A 22146-nucleotide genomic window follows, 5' to 3' on the forward strand; every position below is an offset into this window, starting at 1 on the left:
TTTTTTAGGTTTGCAGAATGTCAAATATAACCTGTCACCGTGTCGAATTGTAGGAATATCAGCAAACTGGTTTTGGTCAGTTTCAGTGCAAATTAGCGTATTTTATCATAACTTTGTGTTTTTTATCATATTTTAGGAGAATTAAAAAACTTGTGCTTGTGGCGCCATCTATTAATCAAAATTGATATGCATCCATTACAGTAATCTAATTTATCTCTTTTAAATTCTGCTGATTTTACCCTTCCAGCAGTCTGCTGGGGTCTGACCAGAGAGGTGATAGGATAATCTATCACCTCTATGGGTCTGACAGACCCAGAGGTGGAAAAAAAGGGTTGCACTATCTGAACTAATTGACTCAAAAAGCCTAAATCTTTTATAGCTGCTTATTTTGACTCATTCTAACTACCGTCTTTTTTATTCCGGCATTGTCGGTGCAAAAATATAAAATATGTAATAAAATAGATTGACCGGGCCTCTCAAACCCCACCAGACTGAAGACGCGATATTATTTCTTCCTGATTTCAAAAGTTGTCTATATTGTTTTCTAACTCTAAATGTATTATTTTTTTGAGATACATGCGTATTTTTAACTCGTGGATTTTTTTATAAATTGTAACCATAAAAAAAATTGACTTTGAACATGAAAAATGTACTTTTTCGTTTTTGAAAAAAAGTGCCGTTTCAAAAAAAGAAATTTTTTTTGAATGATGAAAAGAAAATTGATTATCTAAGTGATAATGACTTATACAGTGAATATATTTGCATAGAATCCATAGAATCCACCGTTTTGTGTTTGTTCACTTTTAAATTAATATTTATTGATTTGCAAGTTTATCATATTTTCACGTTGTAATTAAATATGTTTTTTAATCTACTGAATACAATCTTCTAATTTACAATGTTTTACATCATTTTCAAGCAAATTGCAGTATTGAATTTTATTTTAGGCCTAAAAATTGACTGGGGTCTGGCAGACCCCACCAGACTAATATCGTCCGGCTGAGCTAGCAGACTACTGGAAGGTTAAAAATTGCTCCTTTGTAAATCGGTAAATTCTCTGCAGGAAAAACTAGCTATAGGACACTTTTTAGTTCAGCCGCAGGTCATGTACAAGGTTTTTTCCCCTACTACAAGTAAGTCTTTATTAGCCCGCAAATTGAGAAAAGGCGCACAGTCCGATGTTAGTCTCTTCAGCAGATATGGAAAGAATCTCCAAGTTTACCATTATAGTCTTTCTTATTGCTTTAGGAATCGCTAGCTGTCAAGAGTCTATTGGTGAGCACTTTTAATTTGAAAATTCTAAAGATTTTTCTGAGTCTTTAATCCTTTTTCTTTGCCCAAAATCAGATCAAAAGTGTTGTATTTTGTACAATAACAGCCAATTTTATTTCATTTCAGGTGATAAATGCACATTCAATGGCTCTCTGGGAGAATGTAAAATATTCAGCGACTGTTCCTTCGCCCTTCAAAACCTACTAAAACATAATCGTACACCCCAAACCTGTGCATTTCAGGGAAAAGAACCAGTCGTGTGTTGCCCGCAACAAGAAGAAAGAACTCCGGGTGATAGAAGCAGACAAAGTAAGCTGGTAGCGATGTTAGCAGAGCCACCAACACATAAAAAATGTTGCAGAATGCAGAGAATACTCATCTTATGTTTACACCACACAGAGAGCACCAATTTTAATAATCGGTCCAGTTGTAAAAGTCTTTGATTGTGGGTACTCCACAACACCACTAATTGTTGGCTCGACTCAACCATCAAGAAAGGAGTTTCCTCACATGGTAAAACACCCAACTTACTTCAAATGACTGATTTTACCTCTTTAGGCCGCTATTGGCTTCGAAGCAACATCGAGCGAGGTACAATGGCAATGTGGAGGAACCTTAATCAGCGAAAATTACGTTTTAACAGCCGCACATTGCCTGACTGATTCTGCCAAATGGGTCAAACTTGGAGTCACACGGCTTGGTGACACGGACCATCAGCAAGAGATAAAAATAGCCGAGAAGATTCGTCATCCACTGTTCAAATCAAGTTCGGTTTACCACGATATCGGACTGATTAAATTGGAGGAACCCGTTAAACTAAGTGGATATGCAAAACCCGCATGTCTTTATACAAGTCCTGGAGTTAATGCTTCCATGGCTATGGTCACTGCATGGGATGGCGAAAACGGAGATTTAAGCAAAATTGTGGTGGATCTCGTTGGCCATGATTCCTGCAACTCTGCTTATAAGAACAAAATTAGTGGTAAATTTAGTGGTGGGATTTTAGACGACACTCAGTTGTGCGCGGGTTCGTTAAACAAAAATAAGGACTTGTGTCAGGTAAAAGGCTCGTTTACACGGTGTCGTTATAACTTTTTTAATTTTTAGGGGGATTCAGGGGGGGCACTGCAATTATATCATAACACCGAAGAAGAAAAGTGCATGTACGATATTATAGGAATCACATCGTTTGGAACTGCTTGCTCTGGTACTCCTGAAGTTTACACAAGAATATCTCATTACATCAAATGGATAGAAGATATTGTTTGGCCAGCATGAATGTATTGTAAGGTTGTAATAAAAAGCATTTCCTTTCTTGTTAACTTACATATTAATGACATAAAAACCACGCGAGGAAAATCCAAACAGGTTTGACTCACATTTTAATGACTCCTGAACAAACCAACGGTTTGCTGTTTTTGTTAATTTATAAGAAATGGCAGCAGGTCATGTGCAAGGTTTCCCCCTACTATACACGCACATCTATCTCCTTCGAAAAGACGCGCAGTCCGCTAGTGCAGGCTGAGTGTTGCTGTTTTGTATGATTGACCATCCTCAGTAGCCATGAGAAAGAAGTTAATTGTTGTTATCGTTCTTGTGGTGTTAGAAGTTGTGTTCGGCCAACAGTTCGTAGGTGAGCTCTTTTACTAATGTGGTCAATAACAAGACGATAATGATATGCAGAACTTGTTTGGTGGCTCATTTATCAGGAAATCAGAACTGTTAAATTAGCAATGTGCGTTTCATTTTCTAAATTAGAGCTGCATTGCTGTTATTTTTATATGTATTTATTAAAAAAAAAACAGGAAAGTGTATAAAACCAGTTGCTGATAAATTTATCAAAACATGCATGTTATGATCAGTGGGGTATTTCCCAGTTGGAGATATTGACGGCCGAAATGATAAGTAACGGAAAGATGATATTTTAAAAATTTAGTTGTGGAACAAAGGGGCAATTTTAGATAGAATTTTGGAAGAGATAAGTTAGATACCTGTAACGAACACATGTAATTTTTGATTAATAGATGGCCCAACAAGCAACGGTATTTTTTTTAATAAATGCAAAATTTCGAATTCTGTTTTGTTTCAGGCGACACGTGCACACTATCGTCTACAGGAACCCCAGGCCAATGTAAATTACTGAGCACTTGCGCCTCCGCCCGCGAAGACCTTCAAAAAAACGGCCGTTTCCCCCAGACATGCGGATTTCAAGGAACCGAAGCAATCGTGTGTTGTCGCCAGGAAACAGAAGATAAACAAGAGCGGAAATCGGGCGAAATCAGCAAACGAAGTGAGTTTAAGAATTAAAGTTGGTAGCTCTGTTATCTGCCGACACATATCCAATCAGTGTTACCAACACGAAATTATTACTTTTCAGAATGCAGAGAATACGCCGCCTACGTGTTTGAAACGAAGAAGCCCCCAATTTTGCTGATCAACGTTTCTGATATCCGGCGCAACGAATGTGGCCACAAAGTCCAACAACTAATTGTGGGTGGAACGCAAGCGACTAGAAAGGAGTTTCCTCACATGGTAATATTACCAATTTTGAAAAACGAAACTGATTTTACTCTTTTAGGCCGCCATTGGGTACGAACCAACACCTGGAGACCTCCAGTGGCTGTGTGGAGGCACCATTCTCAGCAAAAAGTACATTTTAACCGCCGGACATTGTCTGAGCGACTATTCCCAGTAAGTTTCCATGAGAGCGAGTCGATTTTGCTCACCACTTTTGCAGAGGCGACGCTAAATGGGTCAAACTCGGAGTTACAACCCTTGGCGACTCTGACCATCAGCAACAAATACGAATTTCGGAGAGAATCCCGTATCCTCAGTACAAATCGAGTTCGCATTACCACGATATAGGTCTGTTGAAATTGGAGAGAGCGGCTAAATTAAACCCGTACGCGAGACCAGCGTGTCTTCATCAGCGGCTAGAGATTGGAACTCAGAGCGCTATAGCCACTGGATGGGGGCACACAAGTTGGGGAGGCGAAGGGAGTGAGAATTTACTCAAAGTAACGATTGATCTCTTCGATCAGGACTTTTGCAACTCCTCGTATAAGAACCAAATCGGGAGGAAGCTGAGGAATGGGATTTTGGAGGAGATTCAGTTGTGCGCCGGTTCATTACGAGAAGAAAAAGACACGTGTCAGGTGAGGGAATTTTGGTTTTTCTGGGGTCTCAAGTTGATTGTTTTAGGGAGATTCCGGGGGTCCACTGCAAATTTATCACATTGGAGATGAGGTGAAGTGCATGTACGATATTATTGGAATAACTTCTTTTGGGAAGGCGTGTTCTGGTAGTCCGGGGGTTTACGTAAGAGTGTCGCATTATATTAAATGGATAGAAGATATTGTTTGGCCACAATAAAGTATATTCAAGACGTTTATTAACAAAAAGTGTAATATTACGTACAACCTTTAGTAAAAATAGAGTAAAACAGTAGTAAGCATTATAACAGTACTAAGAAGAAAACCTTACAATCAATTGCTCACAAAAACACTTAAAATACAGTAATCAACTTAAAATTTCAATAAAATTGTGTCTGATTAAAGGAACCATAAACAGCCGAGCGAATTCATATAATAAAACTTATAGAACACCTTTCTTTCTCCTGTACAAATAAAACTAAAATTATATTTTAAAACAATATAGTAATCAGCCATACATCAGTCTTCCCAGTATAGTGAGTAAGTTCTTGACTAAATGGTACTTTAATTGTACGACAAAGTTGGGCATTTTATTACTAAAGTAAATTTATATCACAGCTTTAGTCACAGATCACCACACTTCTAAATTGGCACTGTTACAATTATACAATCACGTTGCCTTATCAGACAGTTCTACCAACTCCCTTACCAGTATGGCACCGAATTCTCTAAATGCGTCCAGCTCGCAAACTCCGACCACGTGTCTAATTTAGCTTGAACGGCATCGTAGCACTTTTGCGACAACATGGGGGCGACAATTTCAATGTGCTCGTTAAGATCAGACTTGAGAGCTCGCGACTTCTTCACAATGATGTAATTCCTGTTGGTGTTGTTATCCCAGAACTCCCTGCCATCGCAGCGGAAGCATATGCAGAACTCCATTCTCCGTACTCGTGGTGGTAACGAGATGTTGAAGGAAAAAGTGTCGTACAAGACGTATGCCACGTTGGAGGAAGTTGGTACACTTGGTACGAAAGCGCAGGTTGTGTCTTCGTAGGAGCTCCAGTTGTCGAACGATTTGCGGATGAAAACTTCTTTTGTGAAGGAGAGGTTGCTGACTTTAACCGTTCCGGTGATGGAGTCTTCGTTTTCTTTGACTATGACGTTTTCCAGGGACACCTGGAAGGTACAACAGTGTGACGTAACGCACGGAAGTAACAACGCGCAAGAGAAAGTCGTTACCTTTTCCGTGTCCAGTTTCTTCCTAAAATCCACGTAATCGGAAGCAGGTTGCGGAAACGTGATGGTCCACGGTTCATCTTGGGCCTCCGGCTCGGCGGACAGTCCATGGGTGACTTCCGCCAGAAACTTGCAACTCCACAGCGGGGGCATATTTGAGGGCTCTTTCATGATTCGAACGTGTGTCAAAGACATTCCTTTGTCGTCCGCAAACACCACTTTCTTCTTCAGGCGAGTGGGACTGGCAGGACCAACCACCAAACAAGGCCGTTTGGGTAAATTCGGCGTATTATGAGAAGATTTGCGGGACAAAACAGGAGGAGTCATCGCGCGACAGGCTCTTGGCAGATCGGAATTTAGACAGAAAGGAGCATATTGGGAGAGGAAGCCCATGGGGGGACTGTGGCTGAAGACAGGGGGGCTGTGTGCTACCAACATTTCACAGGCGACGGCGGGACACATTTGGAACTAAAACAAAAATTATGATTAAGTTCCATCTTGGGGCAAATTGGAGCGAGTAAACCACCTCCAAATAACTCGGCCAATGTCGAGAGGCGCTGGGGGCCAACGATGGGTGTTTGGTAAAGGTCTGCCAAGTCTTTTATTAGTAGTTAACATTTGATGACACGAATTTTGGCGATAAGGTCTGACATGGGGCGCCGGTATGTGCAGTTGGCGCCAACGGAAAGAGGACAAGTGCTAGACAGCGACTTTTTTGGGACACACCCTGTATAAAAAATACATAACTAGTTGGTAAGGTCGTGTGGTTACGGCAATCTCAACCTTGCAACTAATAGCGACTTTATCTGATTGTTGCTAGCTTAACTATTTTCTGGGAGGAGCACTTATTTTGTATAGAAAATACAGAGTGATCAATTGAAACGTCAAATGATGACAAAGGGTAACTAGATACCTACAAAACTTTGCACTTTTCTTGGCTTGAAGAATTTTACTTGCTCCGACAAACATTTTAAACTGGCCATCCAATCCTTTAATCTCTGATAGATAGGATATAGATAATTTTATCTAATCGTGAAATTACAGAGGAAACAGATAATCGTTAATTATTCGGTAATTTTACTTTTGGAAAACACGTTGGTCAATTCGTATTATTGCCACTTTATCTCCTCCGTAAACAAATTTGCTCCAAAATAATCTAATCAGAGTAAAATTTAAAACAAACCGTAAAATTCCTTTTCGTTTTTTTACAACTTAACATTATCTGTACAGAAATAAACCTCTTGTAAACAAATTATGTCGCCACGTATCATAAATTTCTCTAAATTTCGATTATCATCGGTTCATGGATCCAACCACTCGAAATATCATGCAAAATAAATTGTCATTGATCGGTCGTTGAACCGATCTCGGACCATTAAAACTCGAATCGTACAAGACGATCAGAGGAGGCTTTTAAGTATGAAGAAGGTTGGTAGCCCTGACAATTTTGACAGAATCCCAAATTATTCACAAACACGTCGAAGGTGGCCACGACAAAATAACTGAAAATTTGTATTCTTTCTCGTATCGAACGTTATATTTTTACATACATAAATATTTTATACCTGGGAAAAACAGAACGTGCAGTTAATTGGAGCCACATTTGTTCTTATCGAACTTTTATAGTTGTTTGATATGTACATGTTTATAATTCTATCTGGAACAGATGAGAACAGCAAAAGTGGAACACGACTGTACGACTGTGAAGAAATCTCGTTTGTTCTCTTCGAATCTTTTGGATTATTCTTAACAGTTTGCGATTTTTGAAAGTTCATCTAGTCTATCTTAATTGGTGTCCCAATCTCCGGAATGAAAAATAAAATTAAAAGTTCAATTATTTACCTAAAATTAGAGGTGACCGGTGAATAAAATTCCACAAAACGCAAATAGAAATATAAAATTTACAAGTTCATCGAATCAGTCACCTACCGCATGGTTGGAAACCTCAAAATAGCTCGCCCGGAATAATTATAAACCCCACTACTCGTATCACGCGACGCCTGCAAGGAGTTTCACAAGTCTATCATAATAAATAATAAATCCGATGATGATTTGAACATCGTAAAATATTTTTGTCTGCACTGATGAAATTTGATCTGTTTTTCGGAGATTTTATCTCATAATGTTTGCTTAAAAAAAACTGAATCTAGCCCACCCTATTCTTCAAGCCTGTTTTTCTACCACGTATTGTTTGTTTTTATGTTTTAATCAGGCGAATGTTGACCTTGTCTGCCGCGAATCATGTTCTCAATCTTTGAAGCCGCATTGAGGTAGGTTTGACCCGTCTAAAAATATCTAAATGTGCACTTACCGACTTTTTTTAATCACTGAGTATTACGTGTAAGCACCGAAACAATGTTCGCACGTTTTGTGTTTAAAAAACTGACCAGTTGCCCATGTCTTGGTCGTACGAGCGACTATAACTGTACACGCAATTGCAACAAATTGAACAGTGGTCGGCGGCTTAGCTCTTTTCTCCTTGTAGGAGAGATGCGTGCCCCACCAACACTAATGAATGATAGATAGCACGTGGACGACTTACTGATAGCCGAAGCAAACTAACACTGGGAATCACGTAATCGTGTTAAGGAATCTGGGGTCCTCGTGGATGCGTAAAAATATTTTTCCAAAAGTCGAAAAAAATTATAAAAAGTATTTCTGAGGTTGATATCTTGCTTATTTTTGGAGCAAATTGGAGTTTGATACACTCATTTTACGTAGAATTTTAGTGTCGTTAAAATCGGCCAACAAATAACCGAGTTATGGCTGTTCTAATTTTTGGATTTTTGGATTTCCGAATTTTCGATTTTCTCCAAATATTTCAACTCTGATATCTTCGAAACTAAAAGAGATCAATTGACTGAGACTGACTGGCTGTTTGAATTGTTCGATATCGAATTTGTCAATAAATAATCGAGTTATGGCCGTTTGAAATTTTGGGTTGTCGCCAGATGGCCAAATTTTCGAAGGTTCCAAACAATTCATGCTCGATATCTCGGAAACTATTCCAGATATTGGAATGCGGTTTGCGGCATCGTTTTTCTCCCGATTTTTTACATAAGAAATCGTTTTTAGATTTTCCAATAGTCGAAAGTTGCAAATTTTCGCAAAAATTCATGACTAAAACTTTGGCCAAACTTCTCATATCGATATCTCGCTTATTTTTTAGAGTAAACTTGAGTTATTATACATCAGTGAACGCAGAATTTTACGCAGATTCCAAATCTGTGATTTAAATTCAGATACGACTGCAAATAACTGAGTTATGGCCGATCAAAGTTTCGGATAGTTGATTTTCATTTTTTCTCATTTTTCCCAATTTTCAAAGTTAAATATCTCGGAAACTATTAGAGATATTGAGATGCGGTTTGCGCCATGGTTTTTCTCGGCTCATTTTACGTTAGAAAAAGTGCTTAAAAGCCCAAAATTCGATAGTCGATTTTTCGCGAAAAAAAATTGCGACTCAAACGATGAAAATTTTTCATTTTTTTTAATTCTTGGCCATAACTCGTAAACTATTTGTTCTATAGATCTCAAATTCGGCCAGTAGATAGATTTTGAGCTCCTCTTTCGACTGATGTATAATTCAATGCTATTAAACGTCATTTTCATTTTGAAAACATTGATTGAAAATCACCCTATAATGATGTTTTCAAAACAGTTTTTGGCCAATATCTCGTTTATTTATTAAGCAAACTCAACAAATTTGGGTTCATTTTACGCAGAATTTCACGCTGAATCCAAAAATATGATAATTTTTTAAAATTTGTCAATAAATAACCGAGTTATGGCCGTTTGAAATTTTGGGTTGTCGTCAGAGGGTCAAATTTTCGAAGGTTCTAAACAATTCATGCTCGATATCTCGGAAACTATTCCAGATATTGGAATGCGGTTTGCGGCATCGTTTTTCTCGCGATTTTTTACATAAGAAATCGTTTTTAGACTTTCCAATAGTCGAAATTTGCAAATTTTCGCGAAAATTCATAATTAAAACTATACCAAATTTCTCATATCGATATCTCGCTTATTTTTTAGAATAAACTTGAGTTATTACATCAGTGAACGCAGAATTTTACGCAGATTCCAAATCTGTAATTTAAATTCAGATACGACTGCAAATAACTGAGTTATGGCCGATCAAAGCTTCGGATAGTTGATTTTCATTTTTTCTCATTTTTCCCAATTTTCAAAGTTAAATATCTCGGAAACTATTAGAGATATTGAGATGCGGTTTGCGCCATCGTTTTTCTCGGCTCATTTTACGTTAGAAAAAGTGCTTAAAAGTCCAAAATTCGATAGTCGATTTTTCGCGAAAAAAAATTGCGACTCAAACGATGAAAATTTTTAATTTTTTTTAATTTTTGGCCATAACTCGTAAACTATTTGACCTATAGATCTCAAATTTGGCCAGTAGATAGATTTTAAGCTCCTCTTTATACTGATGTATAATTCAATGCTATTAAACGTCATTTTCATTTTGAAAACATTGATTGAAAATCACCCTAAAATGATGTTTTCAAAACAGTTTTTTTCCAATACCTCATTTGTTTATTAAGCAAACTCAACAAATTTGGGTCTCATTTTACGCAGAATTTCACGCTGAATCCAAAAATATGTCAATTTTTTAAAATTTGTCAATAAATAACCGAGTTATGGCCGTTTGAAATTTTGGGTTGTCGCCAGATGGCCAAATTTTCGAAGGTTCGAAACAATTCATGCTCGATATCTCGGAAACTATTCCAGATATTGGAATGCGGTTTGCGGCATCGTTTTTCTCCCGATTTTTTACATAAGAAATCGTTTTTAGATTTTCCAATAGTCGAAAGTTGCAAATTTTCGCAAAAATTCATGACTAAAACTATGGCCAAACTTCTCATATCGATATCTCGCTTATTTTTTAGAGTAAACTTGAGTTATTATACATCAGTGAACGCAGAATTTTACGCAGATTCCAAATCTGTGATTTAAATTCAGATACGACTGCAAATAACTGAGTTATGGCCGATCAAAGTTTCGGATAGTTGATTTTCATTTTTTCTCATTTTTCCCAATTTTCAAAGTTAAATATCTCGGAAACTATTAGAGATATTGAGATGCGGTTTGCGCCATGGTTTTTCTCGGCTCATTTTACGTTAGAAAAAGTGCTTAAAAGCCCAAAATTCGACAGTCGATTTTTCGCGAAAAAAAATTGCGACTCAAACGATGAAAATTTTTTATTTTTTTTAATTCTTGGCCATAACTCGTAAACTATTTGTTCTATAGATCTCAAATTTGGCCAGTAGATAGATTTTGAGCTCCTCTTTCGACTGATGTATAATTCAATGCTATTAAACGTCATTTTCATTTTGAAAACATTGATTGAAAATCACCCTGTAATGATGTTTTCAAAACAGTTTTTGGCCAATATCTCGTTTATTTATTAAGCAAACTCAACAAATTTGGATCTCATTTTACGCAGAATTTCACGCTGAATCCAAAAATATGATAATTTTTTAAAATTTGTCAATAAATAACCGAGTTATGGCCGTTTGAAATTTTGGGTTGTCGTCAGAGGGTCAAATTTTCGAAGGTTCGAAACAATTCATGCTCGATATCTCGGAAACTATTTCAGATATTGGAATGCGGCATCGTTTTCCTCCCGATTTTTTACATAAGAAATAGTTTTTAGATTTTCCAATAGTCGAAATTTGCAAATTTTCGCGAAAATTCATGATTAAAACTATACCAAATTTCTCATATCGATATCTCGCTTATTTTTTAGAGTAAACTTGAGTTATTATACATCAGTGAAGTATTCGAAGTAAGGGTTACCCTGAGCGGACGCAGTATGAGTTTCAGTTTTACTGCTGTTCCCGAATATACCGACAATAAGACTCTTTTGGGTTTGGATTTTATAAAACAGGCCAACATCATCTTGGACTTGCCGGGAATGAAGTGGCGTTTTAGGGATGAAGATGAGTGGTCTGCACTCTACAATGAGCCCCAAGAACCGTCGTCGGTACTAGTAAGCAGCGTGGATGTCGAACCACTAAGAGCCGAAGAGGCATGTGATCTAAAAGACGAGGAGAAGAAGGAGGAGGAGAAAGTCGACGAGTTGAAGGTGAAAGTTGTGACTGAGAAGAAGAAGAGTGAGAAGAGGAAGACGAGTTCGAGTTCGGAGTCGTCGGAAACGAGCTCTGATGACGATAAGAAGAAGAAACATAAGAAGCACAGGAAGAAGAGGAGTCGGAAGGAGTCGAGCTCTAGCCGTTCAGAGTCAGAGTCGGAGTCGTCGGACGACGACAAAGAACGAAAGAAGAAGAAACACAAAAAAAAGGAAGAAGTTCGCGACCTCAAGAGGCAAATGCCCATAATTGTGGAAAGGGAGCACACTAAATGGAGTGAGGCGCTACCCGCGTTCTTGTGTTTCGGTCGCGAGCTTCAGACCCCTTTGGAAGTCCACGATGACTTACGCGTGGTGATTGAGAATGAGAACTTTGTCGCGGAGATTACGCCGTACTTAAAGACGATTTCGAGGACCCTCAAGTGCGCGCGTGAACAAAATGAAAATTCCCAGGATCGTGCTAAACGTTATGCGGATCAAAGGAAGTGTCCTGGACATGAACACGCCGTGGGTGACAGGGTTCTCATCGACACTCATGTTCTAAGCAAAAGTAGTGACCATGTTACTAATAAATTTGTTCCCAGGCGGGATGGTCCCGATGTTATTCTTAGGAAGGAATCTCCCGTGTCATATGTGGTGGCGTCTCAGTCGGATCCCACCAAACCTCTGGGGAAGTACCACGTATCTGCCCTACGTCCTTTCCAAGTGAAAGACGAGGCTTTTCCGGAACCGACGCCGTTACATCCGATCCGAAAGCGTGGTCGGTCCAGAAAGAACCAGCCAAAGAAGTCGGAGGAAGAAGTTCCTGCAGGGGGCGAGCCCCTACCTGGGTCTTCCAGTTGTAGAGAAAAGCGGCGAGGACCCAAGTCTCGTTTTTAGGCTCTCCATGGGGGCATGTTGGAGAATACAAAGGGGGAGTGTAACGCGAGGAGTGTACGCATCGAGATGGCACCAAACAACGTTGCCAGGAGCCCAATTTTGTTGAGGAAGAAGACTTTTGTTTTGGAATTAGTTTTTTTGACAATACAGAGTTTAAAAGTTACGTGCGTAGTTTCTTTCTGGTAAAAAGGCGCATAACAATGATTAAAACTATAAATTTCTCATATCGATATCTCGCTTATTTTTTAGAGTAAACTTGCGTTATTATACATCAGTGAAAGCAGAATTTTCCGCAGATTCCAAATCTAGGATTTAAATTCAGATCCGACAACAAATAACTGAGTTATGGCCGATCAAAGTTTCGGATAGTTGATTTTCATTTTTTCTCATTTTTCCCAATTTTCAAAGTTAAATATCTCGGAAACTATTAGAGATATTGAGATGCGGTTTGCGCCATCGTTTTTCTCGGCTCATTTTACGTTAGAAAAAGTGCTTAAAAGTCCAAAATTCGATAGTCGATTTTTCGCGAAAAAAAATTGCGACTCAAACGATGAAAATTTTTCATTTTTTTAATTTTTCACCATAACTCGCAAACCGTTTGTTTGATCGATCTCAAATTGGGCCAGTAGATAGACTTCGAGCTCCTCTTTCGAAAGATATATATTACAAAGGTATTAAACGTCGTTTTTACATTAAAAATAGTGATTAAAAATCACCCCAAAATGACCACTTCCAAACAGTTTTTGGTCAAGGCTTTCTTTATTTCGTGGGTAAACTCAATAGATTTCGACTCATTTTACGCAGAATCTCACGCTGAATCTAAATCTGGAATTTAAATTCAGATCCGACAACAAATGACTGAGTTATGGCCGTTTGAATTTTTGGGTAGTCGCCAGATGGCCAAATTTTTGAAGGTTCGAAACAACTCATGCTCGATATCTCGAAAACTATTTCAGATATTGGAATGCGGTTTGCGGCATCATTTTTCTCGCGATTTTTTACATAAGAAATCGTTTTTAGATTTTCCAATAGTCAAAAGTTGCAAATTTTCGCAAAAATTCATGACCAAAACTATGGCCAAATTTCTCATATTGATATCTCGCTTATTTTTAGAGTAAACTTGAGTTATTATACACCAGTGTACGCAGAATTTTACGCAGATTTCAAATCTGGGATTTAAATTTAGTATCTTTATGATGTCATGGCTTTGGTAGTATCAGAGGAAGATTAACACGTAAAACCGTTTTAGTTGGAAAAAGAAATGAGCACTAAAATGTCCGACAAGCTGGCTGCGGTTACATCAGCATATAAAAACAACAATGATCTACAAGAATTGAAGAAGTCGTTAAATGAGATATTTTTGAGGAAGCGCCACTTGCGAAGGACTAACCTTGGCTCTTGGCTCTTGGATCAGTTGGAATTAGAGCAATAATCAATTACCATTAATTAAGAATGGATAGTTTCGTCCATTTCAGATTGTTTGCCTCGTCTTTTTTAGGCAAGCTAACAAACATGTTCTTAATGAAACTTTTTCACACTTTTTGCAAGAAGGAGGGAGAGTGTTGAGTTTGTTTTTTTTATTTTAATTATACTTATTTAGTTTAATTCGGGGGTATTGTTTTTTATCATTCTTCCTTGTTCCTGCAAATGGTTTTGATTCAAAAATTGTAAGTTTTAAAAACAAAAGTTTTGCCCTCTGGTGAGAGGAGGCGTGAACTATCAAAACTTCGGCGTTATTCCGCTAGGTGGCTTTTATGCAAAAACTTTTCGCGATGTTTACAAATCGAGTTTTGGTTTCAAATCGATTTATTACTCTTGTTGGGGGCTTTTGTATATTTCAGAAGTGTTAAACTCCACAGTCTGGTGTTGTGTGTAGCTAGTGGAAGATTTTGATGTTTCCTCAAGTCGTCAAAATACGTCCGAGGTGACTTAACCTAACTATTTTGCGATAAACTATTTTGTACAAAAGGTTCTTGCAGAACTTTGTTAAGAAAAACATTAAGAAACTGCTCCTTATAAACGTTGCGTCATGTTTTTTTTTATAATCTCACTAATCGTTTTCTTTCAGAGACAAAAACAGAAGGACTGACTGCAAAAAGTTGTAGAAATTAATGAAGGCCAGCGTAACTTGCACAAAGTCGAGTCAGTGTACCCAAGTGCCAAAGTTTGAAGGAAATGCGAGATGCCAATTTTTCCTATTTTAACAGGGTGAGTTTAAAGAATCATTTTAGGTTGTGTTGCTAAAATTTGCATGCTGCATGTTCAAGACTCATAATTCTTACTAATTAAAACTTATTTTCAGAGTACAACAAATGATTAACAACGATCCTGCTTGCAGAAGAAACTACTAGAATTCTTTACTGTTTACTTTCTCGTTCTTCTGGGCATGGTAGCAAAGAAATTACACAAGTTAAGAAGTTCATTTGAAGCTATTTAGAGTTGGAGTTGATTTGCGACAAATTTATGGGTCTTTATTGAAATTTTTAAACACAGGTAAGCTGAAAACTGTTTGAATTCCAGCCTTGAAATGTTTCGTGGTATTTCAGGTTCCAACTTCATTACCAGAGTTTGTTATTAAGAGACTGAGTCTTCTCATGACTACACACATCTTGCAGCATCTGGATGGCACCACCCACAGCCTAAGATATCCAAATGACGGTTGTCGTCGCTCAATTTATTGCCCAGAACTGAAGAAACCACTCATTCAGCGCTTCCAGAGTACAGTGAAGTGATCCAGGAGCTTAACATCACGAAAAAGGTGCTGCTTTACTGCAATGTGGATGAAAAAGGTTAAATTTAAACATGTTTTAAGTCAAAGTCAAATGTTCTTTTTCCAGTGGTTGAAGATGTCGTTCAGTGACTGGGAAATGTTCAGAGTGTTGCTGATTTCATCGCAGGAGCACGAAGTTTGCAACGTTTTCAAACCTGATGAGTCTACGAGCAAAAAACGAGTGTTTCTCCAGAGAAGGCCCAAAGGAACTCAACCAACGGAAACAAAGTATCATCGAGATGCAGTTGTCAAGAAAGAAAATACTACAAAGGCTCTGAAGGTCATCTGGTGTCTTGTGAGCTATTTTGTGAAGTCAAAGAAACATCAAGGAATGGAAGTTTATAGAGAATTTTTATTGGTTTTTTGAAAACGCGAGATCTGGAATTCTGGATGCATCGCTGCTTGTTTGAGGAAGGATGGAAGGTTTGTTTTCTTTTCTCTCCATTTATGGTTTTTGGCAAACTTGCGCTAGACGTTAACTGTTACCAATAAACATCCCTAGGGGCTGCTACCAACTTTAGACGAGTGCATTTGATGGTCACGTGCAGTAAAATTCGTAATTTTGGAATGCGGTTTGCGGCATCGTTTTTCTCGCGATTTTTTACATAAGAAATCGTTTTTAGATTTTCCAAAAGTCGAAATTTGCAAATTTTCGCAAAAATTCATGACTAAAACTATGGCCAAATTTCTCATATCGATATCTCGCTTATCTTTTAGAGTAAACTCGAGTTATTATACATCAGTGAACGCAGAATTTTACGCAGATTCCAAATCTGGGATTTAAATTCAGATCCGACAACAAATAACTGAGTTATGGCCGATCAAAGTTTCGGATAGTTGATTTTCATTTTTTCTCATTTTTCCCAATTTTCAAAGTTAAATATCTCGGAAACTATTAGAGATATTGAGTTGCGGTTTGCGCCATCGTTTTTCTCGGCTCATTTTACGTTGGAAAAAGTGCTTAAAAGCCCAAAATTCGATGGTCGATTTTTCGCGAAAAAAAATTGCGACTCAAACGATGAAAATTTTTATTTTTTTTTATTTTTGGCCATAACTCCTAAACCGTTTGTTTGATCGATCTCAAATTGAGCCAGTAGATAGATTTCGGGCTCCTCTTTCGAATGATATATAATACAAAGGTATTAAACGTCGTTTTTACATTAAAAATAGTGATTGAAAATCACCCCAAAATGACCACTTCCAAACAGTTTTTGGTCAATGCTTTCTTTATTTCGTATGTAAACTCAATAAATTTTGACTCATTTTACGCAGAATCTCACGCTGAATCCAAATCTGGAATTTAAATTCAGATCCGACAACAAATAACTGAGTTATGGCCGTTTGAATTTTTGGGTTGTCGCCAGATGGCCAAATTTTTGAAGGTTCCAAACAATTCATGCTCGATATCTCGAAAACTATTTCAGATATTGGAATGCGGTTTGCGGCATCGTTTTTCTCGCGATTTTTTACATAAGAAATCGTTTTTAGATTTTCCAAAAGTCGAAATTTGCAAATTTTCGCAAAAATTCATGACTAAAACTATGGCCAAACTTCTCATATCGATATCTCGCTTATTTTTTAGAGTAAACTCGAGTTATTATACATCAGTGAACGCAGAATTTTACGCAGATTCCAAATCTGGGATTTAAATTCAGATCCGACAACAAATAACTGAGTTATGGCCGATCAAAGTTTCGGATAGTTGATTTTCATTTTTTCTCATTTTTCCCAATTTTCAAAGTTAAATATCTCGGAAACTATTAGAGATATTGAGATGCGGTTTGCGCCATCGTTTTTCTCGGCTCATTTTACGTTAGAAAAAGTGCTTAAAAGCCCAAAATTCGATAGTCGATTTTTCGCGAAAAAAAATTGCGACTCAAACGATGAAAATTTTTATTTTTTTTTATTTTTGGGCATAACTCCTAAACCGTTTGTTTGATCAATCTCAAATTGGGCCAGTAGATAGATTTTGAGCTCCTCTTTCGACTGATATATAATTCAATGCTATTAAACGTCATTTTCATTTTGAAAACATTGATTGAAAATCACCCCAAAATGACCACTTCCAAACAGTTTTTGGTCAATGCTTTCTTTATTTCGTAGGTAAACTCAATAAATTTTGACTCATTTTACGCAGAATCTCACGCTGAATCCAAATCTGGAATTTAAATTCAGATCCGACAACAAATAACTGAGTTATGGCCGTTTGAATTTTTGGGTTGTCGCCAGATGGCCAAATTTTTGAAGGTTCCAAACAATTCATGCTCGATATCTCGAAAACTATTTCAGATATTGGAATGCGGTTTGCGGCATCGTTTTTCTCGCGATTTTTTACATAAGAAATCGTTTTTAGATTTTCCAAAAGTCGAAATTTGCAAATTTTCGCAAAAATTCATGACTAAAACTATGGCCAAACTTCTCATATCGATATCTCGCTTATTTTTTAGAGTAAACTCGAGTTATTATACATCAGTGAACGCAGAATTTTACGCAGATTCCAAATCTGGGATTTAAATTCAGATCCGACAACAAATAACTGAGTTATGGCCGATCAAAGTTTCGGATAGTTGATTTTCATTTTTTCTCATTTTTCCCAATTTTCAAAGTTAAATATCTCGGAAACTATTAGAGATATTGAGATGCGGTTTGCGCCATCGTTTTTCTCGGCTCATTTTACGTTAGAAAAAGTGCTTAAAAGCCCAAAATTCGATAGTCGATTTTTCGCGAAAAAAAATTGCGACTCAAACGATGAAAATTTTTATTTTTTTTTATTTTTGGGCATAACTCCTAAACCGTTTGTTTGATCAATCTCAAATTGGGCCAGTAGATAGATTTTGAGCTCCTCTTTCGACTGATATATAATTCAATGCTATTAAACGTCATTTTCATTTTGAAAACATTGATTGAAAATCACCCCAAAATGACCACTTCCAAACAGTTTTTGGTCAATGCTTTCTTTATTTCGTAGGTAAACTCAATAAATTTTGCCTCATTTTACGCAGAATCTCACGCTGAATCCAAATCTGGAATTTAAATTCAGATCCGACAACAAATAACTGAGTTATGGCCGTTTGAATTTTTGGGTTGTCGCCAGATGGCCAAATTTTTGAAGGTTCCAAACAATTCATGCTCGATATCTCGAAAACTATTTCAGATATTGGAATGCGGTTTGCGGCATCGTTTTTCTCGCGATTTTTTACATAAGAAATCGTTTTTAGATTTTCCAAAAGTCGAAATTTGCAAATTTTCGCAAAAATTCATGACTAAAACTATGGCCAAACTTCTCATATCGATATCTCGCTTATTTTTTAGAGTAAACTCGAATTATTATACATCAGTGAACGCAGAATTTTACGCAGATTCCAAATCTGGGATTTAAATTCAGATCCGACAACAAATAACTGAGTTATGGCCGATCAAAGTTTCGGATAGTTGATTTTCATTTTTTCTCATTTTTCCCAATTTTCAAAGTTAAATATCTCGGAAACTATTAGAGATATTGAGATGCGGTTTGCGCCATCGTTTTTCTCGGCTCATTTTACGTTAGAAAAAGTGCTTAAAAGCCCAAAATTCGATAGTCGATTTTTCGCGAAAAAAAATTGCGACTCAAACGATGAAAATTTTTATTTTTTTTAATTTTTGGGCATAACTCCTAAACCGTTTGTTTGATCGATCTCAAATTGGGCCAGTGGATAGATTTTGAGCTCCTCTTTCGACTGATATATAATTCAATGCTATTAAACGTCATTTTCATTTTGAAAACATTGATTGAAAATCACCCCAAAATGACCACTTCCAAACAGTTTTTGGTCAATGCTTTCTTTATTTCGTAGGTAAACTCAATAAATTTTGACTCATTTTACGCAGAATCTCACGCTGAATCCAAATCTGGAATTTAAATTCAGATCCGACAACAAATAACTGAGTTATGGCCGTTTGAATTTTTGGGTTGTCGCCAGATGGCCAAATTTTTGAAGGTTCCAAACAATTCATGCTCGATATCTCGAAAACTATTTCAGATATTGGAATGCGGTTTGCGGCATCGTTTTTCTCGCGATTTTTTACATAAGAAATCGTTTTTAGATTTTCCAAAAGTCGAAATTTGCAAATTTTCGCAAAAATTCATGACTAAAACTATGGCCAAACTTCTCATATCGATATCTCGCTTATTTTGTGGAGTAAACTCGAGTTATTATACATCAGTGAACGCAGAATTTTACGCAGATTCCAAATCTGGGATTTAAATTCAGATCCGACAACAAATAACTGAGTTATGGCCGATCAAAGTTTCGGATAGTTGATTTTCATTTTTTCTCATTTTTCCCAATTTTCAAAGTTAAATATCTCGGAAACTATTAGAGATATTGAGATGCGGTTTGCGCCATCGTTTTTCTCGGCTCATTTTACGTTAGAAAAAGTGCTTAAAAGCCCAAAATTCGATGGTCGATTTTTCGCGAAAAAAAATTGCGACTCAAACGATGAAAATTTTTATTTTTTTTTATTTTTGACCATAACTCGTAAACCGTTTGTTTGATCGATCTCAAATTGGGCCAGTGGATAGATTTTGAGCTCCTCTTTCGACTGATATATAATTCAATGCTATTAAACGTCATTTTCATTTTGAAAACATTGATTGAAAATCACCCCAAAATGACCACTTCCAAACAGTTTTTGGTCAATGCTTTCTTTATTTCGTAGGTAAACTCAATAAATTTTGACTCATTTTACGCAGAATCTCACGCTGAATCCAAATCTGGAATTTAAATTCAGATCCGACAACAAATAACTGAGTTATGGCCGTTTGAATTTTTGGGTTGTCGCCAGATGGCCAAATTTTTGAAGGTTCCAAACAATTCATGCTCGATATCTCGAAAACTATTTCAGATATTGGAATGCGGTTTGCGGCATCGTTTTTCTCGCGATTTTTTACATAAGAAATCGTTTTTAGATTTTCCAAAAGTCGAAATTTGCAAATTTTCGCAAAAATTCATGACTAAAACTATGGCCAAACTTCTCATATCGATATCTCGCTTATTTTGTGGAGTAAACTCGAGTTATTATACATCAGTGAACGCAGAATTTTACGCAGATTGCAAATTTGGGATTTAAATTTAGTGTCTTTATGATGTCATGGCTTTTGTAGTATCAGAGGAAGATTAACACCTAAAACTATTTGGTTTGTTTTAGTCGGAAAAAGAAATGAGCACTGAAATGTCCGACAAGCTGGCTGCGGTTACATCAGCATATAAAAACAACAATGATCTACAAGAATTGAAGAAGTCGTTAAATGAGATATTTTTGAGGAAGCGCCACTTGCGAAGGACTAGCCTTGGCTCTTGGCTCTTGGATCAGTTGGAATTAGAGCAATAATCAATTACCATTAATTAAGAATGGATAGTTTCGTCCATTTCAGATTGTTTCCCTCGTCTTTTTTAGGTAAGCCAACAAACATGTTCCTAATGAAACTTTTTCACACTTTTTGCAAGAAGGAGGGAGAGTGTCGAGTTTGTGTTTTTTTATTTTATTAATACTCCTTTAGTTTAATTTGAGGGTATTGTTTTTTATCATTCTTCCTTATTCCTGCAAATGGTTTTGATTCAAAAATTGTAAGTTTTAAAAACAAAAGTTTAGCCCTCTGGTGAGAGGAGGCGTGAACTATCAACTTCGGCGTTATTCCGCTAGGTGGCTTTTATGGAAAAACTTCTCTCACTTTTCGGTGTAAATAAATACAATAAACTACTTAACTTGTTAATTTTAACCTCAGAAAAACGAATCTGAACTTTGATTTAAGATTTACGACTTTGTTAATATTTTATTTAATATTATTTATGGACTAAAGACTGTTGACGCATGTCCTAGCTTCTATGCTTCGTTGACAGATTGCTTGACGCGGGAAATTGAATTTTAAAATTTTTAATTTGCATTTTCTCAAAAAATCTTGCAGATAGCGAGGAACGGAGACCAAAAATGGATGTGGAAATGTCAAATTATGCCATGTGCATAGTTTCGTGTCGATCTGCGAACTTTCGCGTTTTTCGCCAAAAAAAGTTCAAAGACTAAAACATCATGGATTTTTGGCGATTTCGACAAAAAATAAAATCTCTTTGAAACCGACTTTTTCCATCAATTTGGACCTCAGGAACAAGAATCCGTCAAAGATTTTTCGATCAGACGCTCCGTTAATGTTTTATTAATTTTTCAAACTTTTATTTGGTTTGCAGTTTTTCGATGAAAATTAAAGCAAGAAAATACTCTTTTTATTAATTTTGTCCTCAGGAGTAAGAATCTAAAGTCTGATTTAACATTCACGACTTGGTTACGATTCTATTAATTATTTAAAAATGGTATTGTGTCTCTATCTTAATGTATGTCTTAACTTGAATATTTTGACAGCACACATTGAGGTTATGTTCATGATTTACTAAACTTATTTTCAGAGTACAACAAATGATTAACAACGATCCTGCTTGCACAAGAGACTACCAGAATTCTTTACTGTTTACTTTCTCGTTCTTCTGGGCATGGTAGCAAAGAAATTACACAAGTTAAGAAGTTCATTTGAAGCTATTTTTAGTTGGAGTTGATTTGCAACAAATTGATGGGTATTATTGAAATTTTTAAACGCAGGTAAGCTGAAAACTGTTTGAATTCCAGCCTTGAAATGTTTCGTGGTATTTCAGGTTCCAACTTCATTACCAGAGTTTATTATTAAGAGACTGAATCGATGGATG

General features: G+C 36.8%; 4 protein-coding genes and 1 long non-coding RNA gene across 8 annotated transcripts; 3 read left to right on the forward strand and 2 right to left on the reverse strand.

Moving 5' to 3' along the window:
- The first annotated feature begins 1153 nt into the window (after window positions 1-1153).
- LOC148173478 (serine protease snk-like) lies at window positions 1154-2642 on the forward strand. The gene is made up of 5 exons (XM_088038346.1): window positions 1154-1275; window positions 1399-1581; window positions 1634-1785; window positions 1831-2331; window positions 2380-2642. Exons 1-5 carry the CDS (start codon window positions 1179-1181, stop codon window positions 2548-2550), a joined length of 1104 nt encoding a protein of 367 aa, XP_087894472.1. The 5' UTR covers window positions 1154-1178; the 3' UTR covers window positions 2551-2642.
- Window positions 2643-2734: 92 nt separating this feature from the next.
- Window positions 2735-4719, forward strand: LOC148173479 (serine protease snk-like). Its single transcript, XM_088038345.1, has 6 exons — window positions 2735-2905; window positions 3362-3562; window positions 3650-3804; window positions 3851-3963; window positions 4010-4427; window positions 4474-4719. Exons 1-6 carry the CDS (start codon window positions 2836-2838, stop codon window positions 4642-4644), a joined length of 1128 nt encoding a protein of 375 aa, XP_087894471.1. The 5' UTR covers window positions 2735-2835; the 3' UTR covers window positions 4645-4719.
- Gbs-70E (Glycogen binding subunit 70E) lies at window positions 4628-8197 on the reverse strand. Of its 3 annotated transcripts, none has more exons than XM_088038347.1 (3): window positions 7975-8197; window positions 5667-6131; window positions 4628-5603 (listed from the first exon to the last, which is right to left on the reverse strand). In XM_088038347.1, the coding sequence occupies exons 2-3, from the start codon at window positions 6123-6125 to the stop codon at window positions 5130-5132; spliced, it is 933 nt and encodes a 310-aa protein (XP_087894473.1). In that variant the 5' UTR covers window positions 6126-6131; window positions 7975-8197; the 3' UTR covers window positions 4628-5129. The 3 variants fall into 3 exon arrangements, with proteins under 3 accessions (XP_087894473.1, XP_087894476.1, XP_087894474.1); XM_088038350.1 differs by lacking the exon at window positions 7975-8197 and adding an exon at window positions 7506-7921; XM_088038348.1 differs by lacking the exon at window positions 7975-8197 and adding an exon at window positions 6190-6285.
- On the reverse strand, window positions 6275-6632 carry LOC148173481 (uncharacterized). The gene is made up of 2 exons (XR_015770231.1): window positions 6581-6632; window positions 6275-6390 (listed from the first exon to the last, which is right to left on the reverse strand). It is a non-coding gene; the product is annotated as an uncharacterized LOC148173481 (long non-coding RNA).
- Window positions 8198-14386: 6189 nt separating the features above from the next.
- Window positions 14387-20669, forward strand: LOC148173482 (uncharacterized). Of its 2 annotated transcripts, none has more exons than XM_088039676.1 (6): window positions 14387-14569; window positions 14714-14853; window positions 14948-15138; window positions 15192-15434; window positions 15483-15838; window positions 20603-20669. In XM_088039676.1, the coding sequence occupies exons 4-5, from the start codon at window positions 15420-15422 to the stop codon at window positions 15780-15782; spliced, it is 315 nt and encodes a 104-aa protein (XP_087895802.1). In that variant the 5' UTR covers window positions 14387-14569; window positions 14714-14853; window positions 14948-15138; window positions 15192-15419; the 3' UTR covers window positions 15783-15838; window positions 20603-20669. The 2 variants fall into 2 exon arrangements, with proteins under 2 accessions (XP_087895802.1, XP_087895803.1); XM_088039677.1 differs by lacking the exon at window positions 14387-14569 and adding an exon at window positions 14580-14666.
- Window positions 20670-22146: the final 1477 nt, after the last annotated feature.

This window comes from Gnatocerus cornutus, chromosome 6 (assembly GCF_029298725.1).
Source record: "Gnatocerus cornutus isolate USDA-ARS CGAHR chromosome 6, icGnaCorn1.1, whole genome shotgun sequence".
Classification (NCBI taxonomy): domain Eukaryota; kingdom Metazoa; phylum Arthropoda; class Insecta; order Coleoptera; family Tenebrionidae; genus Gnatocerus; species Gnatocerus cornutus.